Raw genomic sequence first — 19926 nt, 5'->3', positions numbered from 1 at the left:
TGCACCTTAATTATTGTCTTAAAGAATATAATTCCATTAGCAAATGACATAGTGGAGTGTACCAAACCAAAGATACATGACTAAAGGTATATCTTATATAAATAAGGCAACGATATCACTTTATGTGAAAATGAAAGAAAGATACAAAAATGCAATTGTACTCTGCAAGTGGCTCGAAGAAGGGGAACCTTTATTTTGTTTTTAATAATTGCCACTTTTGCATATTTCGTTAATATTTTATTGTTCTTCTTATTTTTTGACGAGAGAATTATCTATTTGCATAACCATTGCATCAGCATGCCGACCAATGGGAATTCAGGTGGAGACATCTAGGTGGGGCATTGCGATATTTTCACTCACCTACGTCGGAGCTTAGAGCCACGCCAGCGGCTAGGGCTATTTCCCTCGTGTATATATATATATATATATATTTTTTTTAATTAATTAAATTTTTTGTTGAAATTGTTTTCATTTATATCTTAAGAAGTGTGTTTGATACTTTGCTTTTGCTTTACCGCATCGCGATTCGCAAGTGAGATGTTTTAGCGTTTTAGGGATTTTACTTAACAGTTTTACTTCTCCATCGTACTCTATTACCTTCCCGCTCTTTTGATCGCATTCTGAAATTGGGATTTTAACTTCACCTACATGGACACAGAAATATCAGGATGGATCCTCGAATTCATTATCAGAGAACCAACTGATGATCGTTTGGCGAATGTTTTACTTGATGTTCTTCCTTTACCAGACGATGATCCTCGCCTGATGAAGACAATACTGTTGAGGAGAATCCGTTCGGAAGTCTCAACTGGTTTGATCTCAGAAAGGACTCTGGAATCTCTGGAAATGATTGAAGATTTAGATTACACAGAGGGAGAAGCAGTATTGGATTCGATGAAGGCAGCTTATTGTGCGGTCGCAGTGGATTGCACAGTTAGGTTTCTGAGGGAGAAATTGGACGGGGATGATCTTTATTTCAATGCAGTTAAGAAGATTTGGAGGCGTAGGATTCATAAGATGAAAATATCGGAGAATGTTGGTTTGGCATCAGATCAGTTGAAGGCTTGGAGGATTGAGATTGAGGCCGCAACATGGGATGAAATTGTTTGTGAGCGGATTTTAATGAAAGATACGTTCGGTGATGCTCTTAATTTGGTTAGAGTTTACTTAGAAGAGGCTTGGGAAGCTATGGGCCCTTCATTTTTGGAGTTTGCGGCTCAAACGGTGATCCAGGGGGAGGAAGGAGTGCGAATCATGGATAATCATTTGATAGACTGTGAAGTTGGAGCGGAAGCTGGGCGTTTAGCCGAGGTGCGTAAGGTGTCGAACAGCGACAATGGAGTTGCATCTGGAGGTAATTGTAGCAGTATGGTTGTAGTTTCGTCGGAGGATAGACATAAAGAGATGCCTCAATCATCGAAGTTAGGTTTGTCTTGTCACTCATCTCTTTTTCCATCCTATGCAGTGTCTTGGTTTTCCATTTATTGATTTTATAAAGCTCACTTTATCTTCTCCTTTCAAATTTTTATTACTCAAAAGTTTTTTTTTTTTCACTATCAAATTATAACATAGAATTTCTGTGACTATAACTCAGTTCAGTGACATCTAAAGAAGCATGTTTTTACATTGCAGAAAAAACTGGGGATGGGATAACAGGTAATATATATGATTTCCTGCCGTCACCTGAAGTTAACAGAATTCAGGAAGCACTTAAATCTAGCTCTATGGAACTACAGGCATTGGTGAAAGATCCTCTTCCTGATGCATTAGATTTTGCATCAAGAGTTGTTTCTGACATTGGAAATAAAAAGAAGGATATTGTGCCGTCAGAAGAAAACCAAAATGTGATGGATTTGGAACCGAACTGTTCTGTCCATGAGCGTGATGGAGCTGTTGAAGCCAATGAAAATGTTTGTGGTGATAGCCATGCTGGGCATCAGAATGATGTGGAAAGATCGAGCTTAATGGAACGCAATAGTACTGCCCGTACTTGTGAGGTAGCCTTTGATCACTTTATTTTGGCGTACTTATGAGCAACGCAATAGTCTTGATATTTTTGAATGAGTGGTCATTTGTTTCTTGTGTTTTATAAATATCTATGAGCCCTGAATATCTTGTCAACACTCTCTCTCTGCTGGGAAGGGGATCGCTTGTTGAATGTAAGGTAGAGTTCTGTAACTTGATTTGACAGAGGCTTGTCCAGTTTGCATGTGAGTGGCCGTGCAAGTGAATTTTCCATGAAGTTGGAGATGGGAAGAACAGACATGATTGCTTCATTCATTTCATCAGAAATAGTTTGTGGATATTCTATCCATACTTCATAGTGATCTTCATTGAGTGGTGCAAGATAAGTGGTCATTTGGATATGAGAGCTTCGATGAGGTTGTATACCGGAACCATAACCGTTCATCAAGGAGGGACAACATATAATCTTTAAGTAGTGAGGGATTTTCTTTTTCCAGCTTCAGGATGGGGTATTTATACCATGATGCGTTGATATGGAGCAGTTAGGAATGGATTCCAGAAGGTATTTGGAGAAGTTGAAAGCCCCCACCACAATTAGGATAATCTAAATACCAGAACTCGATTAGTAAACTAGCTGTTGCAGAAACTGATACCACCTTCTGCCAGTGGATGACTGTAGGCATACGTGGACAGGTGGTGGTAGACAATCTATGGATGAGAAATTGCTCTGTTACTATCTATACAATCATGGACAGCCTTTGTGATTGCAAACTGACATTTAACAAATGGTTATTGGAGGAGTGAGTTTTGTAATGTTATTAGCGCACATAGGTATTACACAATGGTATGCCAGGTGGCATAGGCAGGTTAAAATTTAGCTGCACCTCTGTGGGTCTATGACATAGGCAAGGAAAGAAGAATATATACTAAATTGCATATGGAAACACACATGGAAGCTGTATTAGCTCAATCAGTTGAGAACTTTTTATGTGTTCTATGTAGTTGTATTCCAATCTACAGTTAGCCTGAAACCACATCTGGCCTATTAGCTGGTTTCCTATCATATGCCTAGACCTGTAGGCAAATGGCTGTTGATTAAGGTTTGCCCAGGCTGGTGTACCTTGGCACCTTTGCAAGTGGCCTAGTCGCGTGGGAAAACTCCTTGACATTGCTGTAGGTTAGTTAGGTCTAAAATTGATGTCAGTGGTCTTGGCAATTAATTTAAGTGATTAGATGCCTGAATTTGGTTAAGGTGAGTTTGCCTAAGAGGATAGGGGAACCCTTAGGGTGCTGCGTCAAGATGTTGATAGGAGATGTGGACCTCCATGGCTCTGTTTACTCAATTTTAATGCTTACTTTAGCTCCAAAACTCAGAACAATTTATTTGAATGGACCATATGATTATCTCAAGGTTATTAAGGCAGTGAGGCGACCGAGGCGTTTGAAGGTCTTTCAGAGCGCTTTGGCGATAGGGCGGGCATAAGGCATCGCCTTATTGAATAAAGCGTTCCTGTGTTATTTTTTTTATACAACCATTCTATTTAACTCAAATCCTAGATGAATCCTACTACTCATATGCTAAATAAAGGTCAAAGGTTCATACTTCATACCAATGCAATAATACATAAGCCAATCTGGTTTTCCAAATAAGTGGAAAGGCACTAGGTAGTAATAAAGAGCTGCATATAAGGCTATAAGCATATGCATCCAATCTGGTTTTCCAAAGAACATGGTAGACAGTAATATATTTTCAAAAAATAAAAAAAATATAAAAAGATATAAAAAAATAAAAATAAAAATCAGTAGCCTTATATTTAGACAGAAAACAAGATTTTCTTTAAATCAATTGCCTCTCATATTTATGCAGTAATTGGCTCTTACCACTAACCTTAGGTCTTCACTCTTCATTAATATTAAGAATCAAACCAAAACAGCAGATTGAATTAAAAACGGAACCACAAGAATGGCAAAAGAAAATGAAGAAGAAAGAAGGGTGAAGAAAGAAGAAGCAGAAGAAAGAAGAAGCAGAAGAAAAAAAAAGACAGGTCCAGAGCTATCACATTAGGTTGAAGGAGAGTGAAGAACAGAAGAAGAAAAAAAAAAGCAGGTACTTTGTTTGAAGAACAGAAGAAGAATGAAGAAGAAAGAAGAAAAAAAAAAGGGACCAAAAACCGTACTTATAGAGGGGGGTACGATTATTTGCCGGAGTAACCTTCACCGCTGCTTGAGAAGAACAGTCATCGTCGGATCAAGATCGAAGGAGGAAGTTGCTTGGTTCTTCTATTTCAGTTCCTTGTAAACCCTTGACTCAAAATCCTTTCTTAGTGAATCGTGTTTTGTTTTTTTGGTTGAGTACTTGAGTTGTTAGTAGCCTTGATCCCATGCATCTCAAGTGCATTCGAGGTTGTACACCTCTCAATCACAAATTGATATTTAGAATCTATCTAAATTAGTTTAAAAAATTATAAACTCTAAAATGCACATAAGGCAACTGCCTTGGGTAAAAGGCGTATAAGGCGTCGACTCATAGCGCCTTACCACATAAGGCGACCCGCCTTATGTGTTGTCTCTAAGGTGCCCTACTGCCTCAGACCCTTTAAGCCGCCTCAACACCTAGGCGTCGCCTTACCAGTGCCTTGGCAACGCCTTAATAACTATGGATTATCTTAATACATTATATTGAATTTGTGGCAAAGATCTTGTAGGTTGGTCCCATCCCTGACATGAATGCAAACAATGGAACCTTTGACATCCCTTTTGTATTTATGGTGAAGAAAAGGAAGTACTTGTTAGCACATGTGCATGATGCGGATCCGGATTTCAAAGATTGAAATCGGATCGCTTAGGCTCACAAGAATGACAAAATCTCAAATTTAATGGTTGAAGGGTATTCTTGTAATTTCAGAAACAAGTAGGGCTTTAGAAATAATTAGATGGTAGCTAGGATAGTTCTAGAATTAAAAATTTAATATAAGGATTTTATTCTGGAATTTTAAAGAAAGTGGGTTAAAAGAACAAAAGTTCAGCAGGGGCAAATGTCCTTACTTGTAATATAGAGAAACCACCTTCTTCAACCTTAAGTCACGACTGAAAACAGAAACTAGCGGTAAAGAAGAAACCTTAGGTCAATAGAACTCAGCCGATAGGCCTCAGTTTGGCCTGAATCTTCAAACGTAAGGTCACAATAGCAAGTCTTCTATGAAGTCAGCACCACAAGACCCACGACAGCCTAGATCTGGAGTATCTCAAGCCTGCAACTAGGGGCCCGTTTGATAACGTTTCTGCCGTTTCTGTTTCAAGAAACGGCAGAAATATAAATTTCCGTTTCTAGAAACAGAAACGGAATTGAAGGTGTTTGATAAGTCATGTTTTTAGAAGTCGATAGTAATCAGTGAAAAAATTGCCACAAGTCGTTTCCAGAAACGGCGAAACAAGTTGAACTTGTTTCGCCTGGGTCGTTTCTTGAACCATAAATAAGTAAAAATTTCTATTTCTATTTCTAAAAATAAGTGAAACGAAACAGTTTTATCAAACGCTTTTTGTACCGTTTCTGCTGTTTCTGGAAACAGAAACGGCAGAAACACGTTTCTTGAAACGTTATCAAACGGGCCCTAGGTTTAGCGGTAATATAACTTAGTTCTGATTCTGGTTTGGGTTTCTTCACAGCAAGTTCCAGCTTTGGAGGGGAAATTCCAGGAGTTGTGTCGCCTAGGGGAGGGTTACCTTCGACCAACAGCTCAACCCAAACAATTCACGCACAGCTGAGTTCGAAGCACCTGCAACTGGCGCCCAGAACAGGGTGAAAAAAACGAGAATACAGAGAGGAAAGGAAGAAGAAGATCAGAGGGGAAAATCACAATATGCAAAAATAAGGAAGAAGAAGAAAAGAAGGGAGAAGAAAGTGAATCTTAGAGAGGGAGGAAAGGAGGGTCGGCAGCCATGGTTTCCAACCAAAACATCATTGTTCAAATTCATTCAATTCAAAAATCCATCCTCATCTGGGTACAGAAACACTATTTAAAGACTTGAAAATAAACCTACTTTCCTAATTGAAACTGGAACAAATATTGCATCTAAACTAATATAGAAATAAAATCTCATCAAATAATAATCTGCCATACTAATTCTAACTCTAAAAAGGAAAGAAAAAAAGAAATCAAATCAAAGGCTATCCCAAGCTCAACGCCGAACTGCATCAGTGCCTCACACTAACAACCATATTCAAACCACTCATTTTGTAAGAATTGCACGAATGCTTGTAGAACTATGATTAAAAAGTTTGTAATTAAGATCTTGTTCAGATGTTCTTAATTTGAGGTTTGCTTTGATTGCTACATTTGTCTTGGTCTAATAAGCTTTTCTATTTGCAGTGGGATGATAGTTCAGTTGAGGGCTCACCCGAACATTCTAGAAAAATTCACCTTCGTAGCCCAAAGAAAAGGTCGCTTGTTTCTCCTTTGAAGAAGGTTGAAATCAATAAATTTGCTAGAAGGAGAAAAGCTAAGAAATGGAGTTCATTGGAAGAGGACACTTTGAGAATTGGTGTAGAAAAGTACGTACTCCCAAGGGCAAGGGGAAACATTACTTTCTTTGAATTTTTATTTGAAAGGCCTGAGATATCTGTTAGGTTTTAATTTTATCATTCTTGTTTTGAAAAGTCGAGCTTCGTTTTAAACGATTAGATGCTACTCTTCCATATGAGTTCATTGGTGTCCTTTTGTCTCATGAAATTATATTGGCTGTTATTTGATGAGCTTCAACATTTGATTTGACTAAATTTCTGGTTTCCTGTAAAGGTATGGAAGAGGGAATTGGAAACTCATCTTAACTAGCTACCCAGATATATTTGAGGAGAGAACTGAGGTAATTCTGTTGTTTTGCTTCCATTTTCAGGAGTCACAAGTTCTCACTTGACATTTATATGATGCAGGTTGATCTAAAGGACAAGTGGCGAAATATGGTCCGGTGATATGTTAATGAACTTTTTTGGATCTTATGAAAGAGGTACCTGCCCACTTCTTGTTTACATAACCCTCCTTTTCTCTTATTTTATCATCTTCTTCCCGCATGTAGGATCTTAATGATCAAGAAGGGGGCTTACATAGTTCATTGGATTAGTGCAATCGGTGTGGTTATACTTCCTTTTGCCTCACTTGATGTGAGACAAAAGGAAAACGATTCATCATGTGGACTTAAGAGGCTGATGTCTGAAATTTATAGGTGCATTTGATGATACATTGCATTGAACTTGATGACTGGTGTCAAAACTGAAGTCATCTCATCACTATGATTGATCAAACAATCACTTGTTCACAAACCTTATGTTGGGCTGTTAGTTTTCATTATTCATCTTGTGGAAAGTCTTTTTCGCTCTGCTCCATATAGCTCTATCCCACCCTAGGGGTATTGTTGGATGGGGTAATGGCTTGTGTCTAATATGATACCAGCCCTCTTTATTTACAATAACGGAGAGAAGTTCTAGAATATTACTAGGACCATTAAACCCCTTAAGGACTTAAGGACCCATTTGGGATCTGACACTTTCCCCAAAACCCATTATTACAACACTTCCCCTCAAGCTGGTGCATAGATATCACATATCCCAACTTGTAGATAATAGGATGAAATGGGCCGGGTTGGGCTGGGTTTTTTAAAACCTTAGCCCAACCCTAAGGTCTCTTAACTCAACCCTAGCCCAACCCAACCCTATAGCCCTAATGGACCCTGATTGGGCCAGGCTTAGCCAAACCAGACCAACACATCCCAATACTATTGATTATTATTATTTTTTTGGTGCGAGTACTATTTGTTATACTTGGTTGCTTGATCTTGATACATTGCAAAGTTCAAAGACCAATGTTTTCGTATATATGTAGATTGTGGAAAACGAAAGATTTTTGCAAACCTTTTTCTATAAGTACCCACTTATAATTATTAACATATTTATATTATTATGTATTTAATATACAGAGTAGGGGTTGGGTTGGGTTGGGTTGGGTTGGGTTGGGTTGGGCTGAGACCTCAACCCAACCCTGCCTCGGGCCTGAAATTCTCAACCCTAACCCACCCTATGTGTTGAAATCTCAGTTGAGGCCTTGTTCGGGCTCAGGGCACACTAGGGCAGGTTCGGGCTGAGCGGGCTTTTTTGACACCCCTAGGATAAAACATCTTACTACTAAGACCTTTAGTAAATACATCAGCCAATTGTTCGCTACTAGGAACAAAAGGTACAATAATAAGACCCATATCCAACTTCTCTTTGATGAGGTATCGATCGATCTCTACATGCTTGGTTCGATCATGCTGGACAGGTTGTGAGCAATGCTGATGGTAGATTTACTGTCACAAAAGAGCTTCATAGGAATTAGGAAGGGTAGCAGGGACAGTCAAACCTGTGAGAAAACTATGAAACCGTAAGAGCTCACAAATGCTATGAGCCATAGCATGAAACTCTGCTTCAGCACTTGATCAAGCAACAACGGCGTGCTTCTTGCTTCGATGTAAGCAAGTTACCACCAACAAAGGTGCAATAACCAGTAGTAGATCCGCGGTCATCAGGAGACTTGCCCAAGCGGCATTATCGAAGGCCTCCACCCTAAGGTGAGCATGAGGAGAAAAAAAGATGTCACATCCTGGGGCAGATTTCAAGTAATAAAGAATACGCAACAAAACTTTCATATTTGTCGAGTAGGGATTATGCATGTATTGAATAACCAAACTGACGACAAATGCTATGTTAGGGCGTGTATGAGAAAGATAGATCAAGTGCCCCACTAATCTCTAATATCTCCCCTTATCCTTAGAATCACCTTCCTTGCTACTTAGGTGACCATTAGGGTCATTAGGAGTATCTGCTGGCTTGCACCCCAACATGCTTGTCTCAGAAAGAAGGTCAAGCACATATTTCCGCTGAGATAAGTAAATCCCATGAGAAAACGGGGCAACTTCAATGCTAAGGAAGTAACAAGTTGTTCTAGATCTTTAATCTTGAATTCCTCACCCAAGAATCTCTTGAGGCGAGAAATTTCTGCCAGATCATCATCGATAACAACAATGTCATCTACATAGATTATCAAGATAGAAATATTTCTATTAGATTTCTTGATGAAAAGAGTATGGTTGGCATTGCTTTGAGATTAGCCTGTAGCAACCATAGCCTTATGAAAACGCCTGAACCAAGTAGAGGGGATTGCTTCAGCTTGCATGCCGTCCTTTAGGTTTTGGAGCAAGTGAACCTAGGGGGAATGTCCATATACACTTCTTCCTCATGTTCTCCATAAGGAAGGCATTATTCAAATCTAGCTATTGAAGGTCCCAATCTAAGTTAGTGGCACAAGATAAGATAACATGAATTGTGTTTATCTTAGCAACTGTAGCAAATGTCTCTTGGTAGTCAATCCCTTAAGTCTGAGTAAAGACCTTGGCAACAAGTCTGGCCTTGAAACGATCCACTGTACCATCAGCCTTCTGTTTCATTGTGAAGACATATTTACACCCAATTGTCTTCTATTGTGAGGGAAGACACACTAGATCCCATGTGCCATTCTTCTCTAGAGCATGCATCTCTTCAATCATAGTTGCCTGCCATTGTGAGTCTACACTCTCTTCCTCCCAAATATGGGGAATGGACACAAAGGATAGAGAAGACACAAAACTATAGTAAGAAGGGGAAAGTGAGTTATAAGAAATAGTTTTCGCAATAAGATATAAAGTATGAGACCTAGTTCCTTTATGAACAACAATAGGAAAATCAATAGATGGATCAGCAGAAGGAGAAGGAAAATTACCTGGGTCCAAGGGGACAAGATCAGGCTCGAGAGGAGAAAACTGATGTGGTAGGTGTTGGATGTGTAGTGGTCTGAATCTTCTGTCTGCAACTATAAACACGCATCTCGGGTTGAGGTCGAGCCAAAGTAGAAGTAGGAGTGTCACTCTCCCCTTGATACGGGACACTGTCAGGAATAACAAGTTCAAGAGGTGGCACATCTTCCACAATGGAAGGAGACTCGCCCTAAAGATGTGCCATAGTGTAGTAGAACACAGATTTATAAAATATAACATCCATAGTCACAAACCAACGCCGAGTGTGAGCCTTTCGAGTAGGATTATACCCCATAAAAATACGTCGGAGACCACGATGATCAAACTTCCTGTGAGGATGATGATCTCGAGCATAGCAAACACTGTTGAATGCCTTAGGAGGAACCAGAAAAGCAGCAGAGCCCTAAAGAAGATCTAGAGGGGAGTAGAAGGAATGAAAGCAAGAAGGCTTTTGGTTGATCAGAAAGGCGGCAGTGAGAACCACACTACTCTAGTATTGGGGAGGAATATGCCTCTCAAACATAAGAGAGTATGCGACGTCATAAAGGTGACGATCTTCCACTCAGCGACCCCATTCTGAATCAGAGTGTTGACACAACTGGTTTGATGGATCATCCAATGAGTGGAAAGGTAAGCCTGAAAGGGCCCTTTGAAGTATTCATGGCCATTGTCGCTTCGAAGGATCTTGATGGTTCACCAAACTGTGTCTAAGCCATTCTATGGAACTTTTGAAAGCACTAGGTCTCACCCTTGATTCGCATAATATAAACCCAAGTAGTATGAGAATGACAGTTAGTAAAATAGACAAACCATAGATACCCATTGACAAACACATAGCGGGATGGACCGGACCGCAGATATTAGAATATATCAATAAAAAATGGGTGGCTTTTATTTCCAAAAACATAATAAGTGATCCGAGCTTGTTTGGCCAATACACACGCCTCACAAAAAAATGACTCGAATTGCAATTTTAAAAGAAGGAAAAATATTAGCTAAAGTTTCCAAAGGGGGATGTCCTAACCAACGATGCCATAGTAGTAACTCAGAGATGGGAGATGAAGTAGAAGATGTCTGAAGAGCCTGACCAAAGACCAACGCCGAGTCATCCTCAAGCAGATACAGACCACCACGCACCTTATTAGAGTCTATCGTTACCCCCTGTTACCAGATCCTGAAAAATACAATGAGACGGGAAAAATGTGACTTTACAATTAAGATTGGAAGTAAGACTACTAACAATAGATTTGGAGGAAAAGAGGGAACATGCAATGCAGTAGAAAGGGATAAAGGAGTACAATTGATGGAACTCTTTCCCAAAATAGTGGAATAAGTCTTGTTAGCCAACTTGACCTTACCATTACCAGGACAGGTAGTCTAATGTGAGAAAAGAGACAAGCAGCCTGTCATATAGGGGCTTTTGTGTAAAAATAAGAATACTATGGCCTTAAGTCAATTTATCCTGAGCGCTCCTTGAGAGGATTTTTATGGTAAGCTCTAACTCTCTAATGGCTCTTTAGAATTCTTGTTGTGACAAGCTCACCGGCGACCACCTCCCCATCCCCATCGCAGCGGCGGCAGCGGCTAGGGTTCAGGTAAGGTTTATTCCTCACCCCTAACACCCCTCCTCTCTCCCGATTCATCCTCTCTTCTTCCGATCTCTCCTTTCCCGACTCTTTATCTGCCCTAGTTGCTCTCTTGATTTCTCCGCCAGATTACTTAGACTTTGCCAACAGCCACACCACCGATTAACTCGACCAAACCACTATCCCTTCATTTGTCTCTTACAATGACTCTCCCATCCTGACTATTTCTCTTCTTTGAGATTTTCAAAAACCTATTTCCTTGATTAACCCCCTCTCTACCATCGATCATAGCCTGGATCCTTCCCCATCTGAGTTTCTCCCAACATCCTTCTACTTCTCCTCTCTCTCTCTCTCTCTCTCTCTCTCTCTCTCTCCTACCCCCCCACGAGCTCTTCTTTGCCTATTATTTCTGATCCTCGCACTCCCTAGTTCTTCTCTAAGAACCCTAAAGCCTGTCATGGACCCCTTACCCTTACCCGTAGCCACATCTCAGACATCGTGAGCCTCTCCTAGCCCTTCTTTCCAAAGCCGATTCCTGAGTTCTGAACCACACCACCCACCGCTGCTACCACGCATCTCTGAGTTTGAGCTACGACTGTCTGCCCCGGTGGGCTGCGCCGGCAACAATCTACGACTGTGGGCAGTAAGGGAAGCTGCTTTTATTTCCTGCTATTTCCTTATTATCTGTTTAGGTAGTTTGTTTGATCTGTATTTAGTTATTTATAGCCAATATTCAGGTGTCTCTAGTAGTAGTGTGACCCAAGCAAAGCTGGGTATCTTTATAAAAATAATAATAATAATAATAAATCAAATTAAAATAATAGTAAAACTGGTTGCATAGTCTGTTATCATTGCATGTGCCCACTTTCTTAGCATAGTATATGTCAACTATTCTAGTATCGGCTAGTGCACTGCATATGCTTTATCTTAATGTATTATGCCATGCCCCCTTTCTATATTTATGTTAGTATACCTTTCTCTGTTTGGTAGAACTGAATCTTGTCTTTTTTGATTGGACTGTTGCAGTCTTGTTTGAAAGTTATAGTTGTCATAGCTGTCTGTATCTCTTCACAATATTTGTTTATTGCTATGCGCTAGCGTATGTTATATATGCATTTTGGATTATCCCAATGGTATAGTCAATAGTATAAGCACTCTTGTGTATCTCATTTACTTGCACCTTTGCATATAGCTACTCTACATATCATCTCTAGACTAGTTTTTTTTTTTCTTTATTATCTGTTTCTCTCCACTCATATAATTTTTATAACTATATATATATCTGCACCTATACTATAGGTGCGTCAGGTAGGTAGCCGGCACCTTATTTAATTCAGCCAATCTCTTTTGCATGGATCCTACTTTTCTATGACTTCATAATTTCTATTTTTTTATTACCTATTACTCTTTTTTTATCATGTCCTTTAGTACTAACGCTGTGTGTAAGCGTAGAATTAGATTGGCATCTTGGAACATTGACTCACAGACGGGCAAGAGCATGGAGTTAATAGATGTTATGCGGAGAAGACAAATTAACGTCGCATGTATTCAAGAGACAAGATGGAAAGGTAACAAAGCAAAGGGGTTAGATGACTTCAAACTATGGTACCTAGGTGATGAAAGCGGAAGAGGTGGAGTGGGCATAGTAGTGGACAGAGACCTTAAAAATGAAGTGGTGGATGTTAAAAGATTTGGAAGCAGGATCATCGCTATTAAACTTGTGCTAGACGGTGAGACCATCAATATAGCTAGCGCTTTTGCGCCCTAAGCAGGGCTAGATGAGAGTGTTAAACTACTATTTTGAGAACACATGGATGACTTGGTGTAAGGTTTTGGACAGGGAGAGAAAATTATTATCGGAGGAGACCTTAACGGGCATGTGGGCAAGGATTGTAGAGGCTATGAAGAGGTACATCGTGGATTCGGAGTTGCGAAGAGGAATGCAGAGGAATCTCAGTGTTGGACTTTGCGACATCGTATGACTTTTGCATTGCAAATACCTTTTTTAAGAAAAGGGAGGAACATTTAATTACCTACAAAAGTGGACAGCACGCAAGTCAAATTGATTTCTTCCTCATGAGAAGATCTGACAGAATGTTATGTAAAGACTGTAAGGTTATACCTGGAGAGAGCCTAACTATTCAACATCGACTGGTGATCTTGGATATGTACCTAGGAAAGCGGAAATGCAAGAAGACACAACAGATCTTTCCTAAGATAAAATGGGGGTGACTACAAGGAGCGCTATTAAAATCTTTTACTGATAAAGTGGTGCCACAGAGAAAGTGGGATTTTGACGGAGGTGTTAATGAGATGTGGATTGAGACGACGACCTGTACCAAGAATGTGGCTAAAGAAGTGCTAGGGGTATCAAAGGGTGGGGGCCGAACTCCTAGAGAAACTTGGTGGTGGGATGAGGAGGTCCAGGCTGCCATTAAATTTAAGAAAGATTGTTTTAAGACTTGGCAAAGGACCAACGAGGTAGAAGATAAAATAAGATATTACTTAGCCAGGAATGAAGCTAAGAAGACTGTGGGGAAAGCAAGGGCAAAGAAATACGATAACCTTTATGATAACCTTAATACAAGAGAAGGAGAAAAAGAAATCTGTAGAATAGCCAAAACAAGGGAAAGGATGAGTAGAGATATTGACCATGTTAGATGCATTAAAAGTGATGATGGTAGAGTACTGGTACGGAATGAGGACATTATGAAGAGATGGGGTGATTATTTTTGCAACCTATTAAATGAAAAGGCCTTGATTGATAGGATGGACCCAGAAGTAGAAGGGGATAGACATCATGTTAACCCTCCTTATAGACAACTACAACATGGTGTGATTGAAGTTAAAGAGGCCCTACGAAAGATGAAAGCAGGTAAAATACCAGGCCCAGTTGAGATCCCAATTAAAGTATGGAAGTGCCTAGGAGTACTAGGAATATCATTACTAACCAAGTTGTTTAACAAGATTTTGTGTACCAAGAAAATACTAGATGATTGGAGGAGAAGCAGTTTGGATCCTATTTATAAAAACAAAGGCGATATCCAGAACTGCAATAACTATAGAGGCATAAAACTAATGAGTCACACCATGAAACTATGGGAAAATGTTATTGAAGGCCACCTCAGAGAAGAAACTACTGTAACTGAGAATCAATTTGGTTTTATACCAGGGAGGTCCACAATAGAAGCTATCTACCTCCTAAGAAGACTTATGGAAGTATTTAGAGCTCACAAAAAAGACCTCCATATGGTCTTTATTGACCTTGAGAAAGTGTATGACAGAGTACCTAGAGATCTTATTTAGCATGTCTTAGGGAAGGTAAAGGGTTCTTTAAATTATGTGGATATAATTAAGGACATGTATGAGGGAGTGGTGACAAGTGTCAAAACTACAGAAGGTCAAAGTAACGAGTTTCCAATTACAATTGGGTTACACCAAGGATCAACTTTGAGCCGGTATCTGTTTGCTCTCATCATGGATGATCTCACCAAGCACATCCAAGACCAGGTCTCGTGGGGTATGCTATTCGTTGATGATATTGTTTTGATAGATGAGACTGTGAAAGGGATTAATACTAAACTGGAGCTATAGAGATCAAGCTTAGAATCAAGAGGTTTTAAGATAAGCAGAACAAAGACAGAGTACATGATGTGTCCACTTAGCCAGACTATGAGACGTGAGGAAGTGGCGAAACTTGAGGGGCGAGAATTACCACAAAATGACTATTTTAAATATCTGGGGTCAATCATTAGCAAAGAGGGTGATATAGAAAATGATGTCTCCCACAGAATTAAAGTGGGATGGATGAAGTGGAGAAGTGCCTCGGGAGTGTTATGTGAGAAACGCATGCCTTTTAAACTCAAGGGAAAATTCTACAGGACAATAATACGACCAACGATGATGTATGGGGCGGAGTGTTGGGCAATCAAGAAGAGTAATTTGAATAAATTGGGTGTAGCAGGGATGAGGATGTTGAGAGGGATGTGCGGAAAGACCCAGAGAGACAGAGTAAGGAATGATTGTATTAGAAAAGAGTTAGGGGTGGCTCCAATCTAGGACAAGCTCAGCAAGAGCCAATTGAGGTGGTATGGCCATGTTCAACGGAGACCCATGGATGCCCCAGTAAGGAAGTGTGACCAGTTTCAATTACATGGAGCTAGAAGGAGAGGCAGACCTAAATTGACCATTGACGAAGTGGTAAGACAATATATGAAATTGGTAGGGATTGATCCTAGTATGACTGCAGAAAGAGGTAAGTGGAGGATAAGGACCCGTGTAGCCGACCCCATATAGGGGATGTTCCAAGGATGCTGCTTTTACTGCTGCTTTAACTTCTTCTTTTTACCTCCTCTCTCATTTTTTTTTTTTTTTACCTTATCGGATCCTTGTAGCCGACCCCATCAAGTTGGGATAAGGTTATGGTTGTTGTTGTTGTTATTGTTGTCTCCAACCTCTTGACCGCTGCAGGAGGTGGAAGAATGGGAGGAGTTCTTGTTGGGAAATCCCTCATTTGATCACCAATCAACCTGAGAATCTGAGATTTCAGGTGGTGATTCACTACCCTTAGACATCTTTAATCTAAAGGGAAAGCTCTGAATCAGATCTGGCTGAAGTGAGAAAAACAGCCCTGGTTGCAGGTATAACTCTTAGCAGGAAGGGGCTTCACAGTTGAGGACTTAGGGTTTGGGTCGCCTATGCAAGGGCTACCCTAGCTCAAAATCTCAGGCTAAACCGATGGAATGCCAGGGGTTTGAACTCAAAAGTTTGGGGCTGCAAGTACCGCTGAGAACGGAATAGGATGAATGGATCTCTTAAGAACTGAAACAAAAGGGAAACTGGAACTATCTCCTACATCTGCGGCTCCTAATATAAAACTGAATTTACCTAAATTTGAGAGAAATATTACTGTCGGAGAGAGAATAGAAAAAAGATAAAGAGGCAACTGCAACAATCAACCAAAAGTATACATTAACAACTCAATTGGGTGTGGAGTTGGTTGCATCTGTTTATAGAAAATAATTAGAAGAAATCAAAATTCCTACTCAATCTCATAAGGACTCTAGCTTTCATAACATTACTAACAATAGGATTCTAAGCCAACTAATACTAAACTTCCTAACCTTGGACTTTAGCTGTGGTACCCAGTAAATAAAATATTAATTTTTTTGTGCCTCAACTTTTGGGCTTTTTATTTTTATTTTTTTATTTCAGCCCATTACAATAATAAATACAAAAATGAAAATTTCAAAGCTTAACCAGAACCATTACTAGAACCTGGTCATATTTAAACCAGGTGTCCAGGTCTGCATTATGAGGGGCTCCATGTTTTGTCAGGCTTCTTTCTTTCATTGTAAACTTCGGGCACATGCATTACATGTCAAAAAAGTAAGCCCTTTTCCGTGGCTGGCTTTGATGGTTGAAATTTCACAGTGGAAAATCTAATACCTCCTGGATGGCCTGGATTGGTCATATCAATATTAAGCTTAGGTATCAATGATTATACTTCATTTCGGATTTTGGATGTGCTAGTGAGGCCTCAGGCATTCCACCGGTTGAACATTGTTTGAATTTTTCTCTGTTTGTTCCTTTGAGAATCTTTTTATTTGTTTCTGGCCATTTTGAAAGTCTTGGAGATTTTTAATTGTTGAAATTGACAAGGGTTTTAATACATGCCATATGGTCTCGATTAACCTCATCTTTCTCAGGCTTAGGCATCAAAAGCTTTGATTTTATTTTGCCCTTTGAATTTCCTAGCAAGCCCTCAGGTCTTCACGTCTTGGAACTTTTTTTTTGGGTCGGTTGGGGGGGTGGGTTTCCTTATAATTTTTTTTTCCCCCGGTTCCGTCTTCTTGTTGTGGTGATGCAATAGTTCAATAGCTAGTCAGTTTGAGTCCCACAGCGCTTCCTTCTGGTATACCATGTGGAAACTTGAAACCAAAGGTTTTTCTTAGATATAGGTCTCTCCTGTCTTAATGGCAACTCTCTACTGAGTCACCTACCTTGACATAATATTTAAATTCGATGCACGTGCCTGAATTGTCAAACCTCTGGGGTACTATCCTTGATTTACTCCATTTTTGCTTTAGGAGTCTTTAGCTCAGTTGCTGGGACCCACACTTCACAATTAAGAGGTCAGGTCACGAATTCAACTCTCCTTGAGACCCCCCTATTCCCCCAAAAAAAGAAAAAATATTGCCACTCGAAGATTCATATTTTCAAAATTTTGTGCTTGTATCCTGGCCAAGGATTTCTATCATAGATTGGAGCAGACATCTTGGACGATTATTCGTGGATCTGGTTCTCAATACTTTCCGGTACCGGAGGGAATATTGTAGGTTTTGGCCTGTATCAGCTGGATCGCTGCCAGCTTTGTCCTTACCTGGATCTGCTCTTTCTGTCCGATATGATCCTCATTCTTGAATTTATGATCCCTGCCACACCCCTTGTCTTCCATACCTGGTTTCATCAAGGCCTCTTTATGCCTAATGCCTATCACCTGTTGGAGCATTCCTTAGAAGTACACTATTTGCAGGTGGATTTTAGGTCTTTTAAAATGATAGAATGAGTGGATATAATGAAAAATTTAAAAATCCTGCGTACAAATGGCAAACAAATTTGTTGCTACTGAATATCTTGATATATCTGGTGTTTGGCCAACAGGACCAATTTTGGCTCACATACTCTGCAAGATGGACTACTGCAAAATGGTTTATAGAGGGAGATTTGCATTGGCCATGGACACCACAAGTGTGGTCCCCTCTATTTTAGACGAGGAAAAACACTGAATTTTATTTCGAGTATGTAGTTCCTTCTTCTGTTTGTACCTATTCTTCTGTTCGTTGGTTTTCCAGCCACAATCCTAGGGGAAAGGCAATGTTAAATTGAGTTTTTTTGGGTATAGTTTTCTCTTCACAGTATTTGTATGTTGGATCATCTTGAATAGGCTTACCCATGTATCTATTTGGTTTAGAGGAAGTGAACTGAATGTTGTTCTTGGTGCTATTCAGGCTTCATTTGTTTCTGGGTAAAATCCACAGAAAAGTAAAATCTTCTGGTATAATCCAAAAAAAAAAAAAAAAAAACCCAGTAACTTTTCTTGAACTTAAATTGGTACAAAATGTCATCTGGGGACTGATAAGACATTCAGAGCTAAAAATTGTCTTGCATGCTGTCTAGATCACTTATTCAGCATTGCTATACATGGCCTCTAATGTAGCAAAAGAAGATATCTACACTTCGCACAACCCTTAGAGAAGGGAGAAGGGATCTCTCGTATAAAATGACTTCAAGAAGGCGTTGATTTTCTTAAAACACTCTTGGCAAGGGGTCGCTCCACATCCACAACATGTCTTAGGCTTATTCAGTCAAAGTCCAAGGCACAGTTCCACTCTCTTTTTCCAAATGAAATAGGATGTGGGGAAATTCATCTGCGACTTCAGAGTGGATCTACATCACTTCTCTATTCAAGATCAAGAATAAAGCCCTAGGTGAAGAGTACATCAAACCATAATAATGGTTGGTCACTTCAAATAAAAAAAACAAATGGGTGCTGCAACATATATATTAAAGGTTATTGGGTTGAATTTGAGTTTGAAATTTGACATTGGGTTTGTGGAGAAATTATCTTTTCTATATAAATGTGACCAATCTAGTAAGCGTATCTGATTAGGCCATAAAGTGCAAGTTATTCAGGAATCCTAATCCTTTTCAATGACTTGGGCATTCAATTTCCCTCCAATGACCATCCAAGGATTCGGAAGTGTTGGACATGCATCCTACCACCTGCTAACACTTGGGAATGCATGTCCAACTTCTCCCAACCTTCAATGAGTCATTAAAATATGGTTGATGTTGAAGAGGATCTTTTTTCCGTTATTCAGTTCACTATAAAAGAAAATTCAGTTTATATTTATATTTTAAGTTAAAAGTTATGCTACCAAGTCTCTTGTCGTCTTCCTAGACTTTGGGGCACTAAAGAAGTGCTACATAAATCATATTCAAGAATAGACAGATCAACAGATTGTAGACCATATATAGAAAATATTGGGTGCACTAAAAATCAGTATTATTAGATTGTCCTTTTTCACAAAAAAAGAAAAAAAAAATAAATAAATAAAGGATAGTTTTATGGATCGAGTTTTTCTTCACTTGTCGTCTTCCTAAGACTTTGGGGCACTAAAGAAGTGCTACATAAATTATATTCAAGAATAGACAGATCAACGGATGTAGACCATATATAGAAAATATTGGGTGCACTAAAAATCAGTATTATTAGATTGTCCTTTTTCATAAAAAAATAAATAAAGGATAGTTTTATGGATCGAGTTTTTCTTCACCCTCAAGGAAGAGGAATTACTTCAATCAATAGTCACCATTGTGTTTGGATGGAATTCTTTTTCTTTAAAAACTTGGATGGAATTATAGGAATATTGATAAGCATTTCGGACATACGACAACTACTAATTGGAAAATAGGTTTTGGCTTTGAAAAATCACCAATGTCACATATATATATATATATATATATATATATATGAAATTTGGTCAAAATG

General features: G+C 39.3%; 1 protein-coding gene across 1 annotated transcript; it reads left to right on the top strand.

Annotated features, from left to right (window-relative positions):
* Window positions 1–503: 503 nt before the first annotated feature.
* Window positions 504–18377, top strand: LOC122084263. The gene is made up of 6 exons (XM_042652368.1): window positions 504–1426; window positions 1633–1997; window positions 6336–6517; window positions 6762–6828; window positions 6896–6969; window positions 18036–18377. Exons 1-5 carry the CDS (start codon window positions 649–651, stop codon window positions 6932–6934), a joined length of 1431 nt encoding a protein of 476 aa, XP_042508302.1. The 5' UTR covers window positions 504–648; the 3' UTR covers window positions 6935–6969; window positions 18036–18377.
* Window positions 18378–19926: the final 1549 nt, after the last annotated feature.

The sequence above is a fragment of the Macadamia integrifolia genome, chromosome 7 (genome assembly GCF_013358625.1).
Source record: "Macadamia integrifolia cultivar HAES 741 chromosome 7, SCU_Mint_v3, whole genome shotgun sequence".
In the NCBI taxonomy this organism is placed as follows: Eukaryota; Viridiplantae; Streptophyta; class Magnoliopsida; order Proteales; family Proteaceae; genus Macadamia; species Macadamia integrifolia.
The sequence above is the reverse complement of the archived record's forward strand: the minus strand, read 5'-3'. Positions and strand labels throughout refer to the sequence as shown.

Coding starts and splice junctions, on each gene's coding strand:
- LOC122084263 (XM_042652368.1), top strand. CDS start 649: ATGGACACAGAAATATCAGGATGGATCCTCGAATTCATTATCAGAGAA. Junction 1,427..1,632: donor GCCTCAATCATCGAAGTTAG/GTTTGTCTTGTC, acceptor TTTACATTGCAG/AAAAAACTGGGGATGGGATA. Junction 6,829..6,895: donor TATTTGAGGAGAGAACTGAG/GTAATTCTGTTG, acceptor TATATGATGCAG/GTTGATCTAAAGGACAAGTG.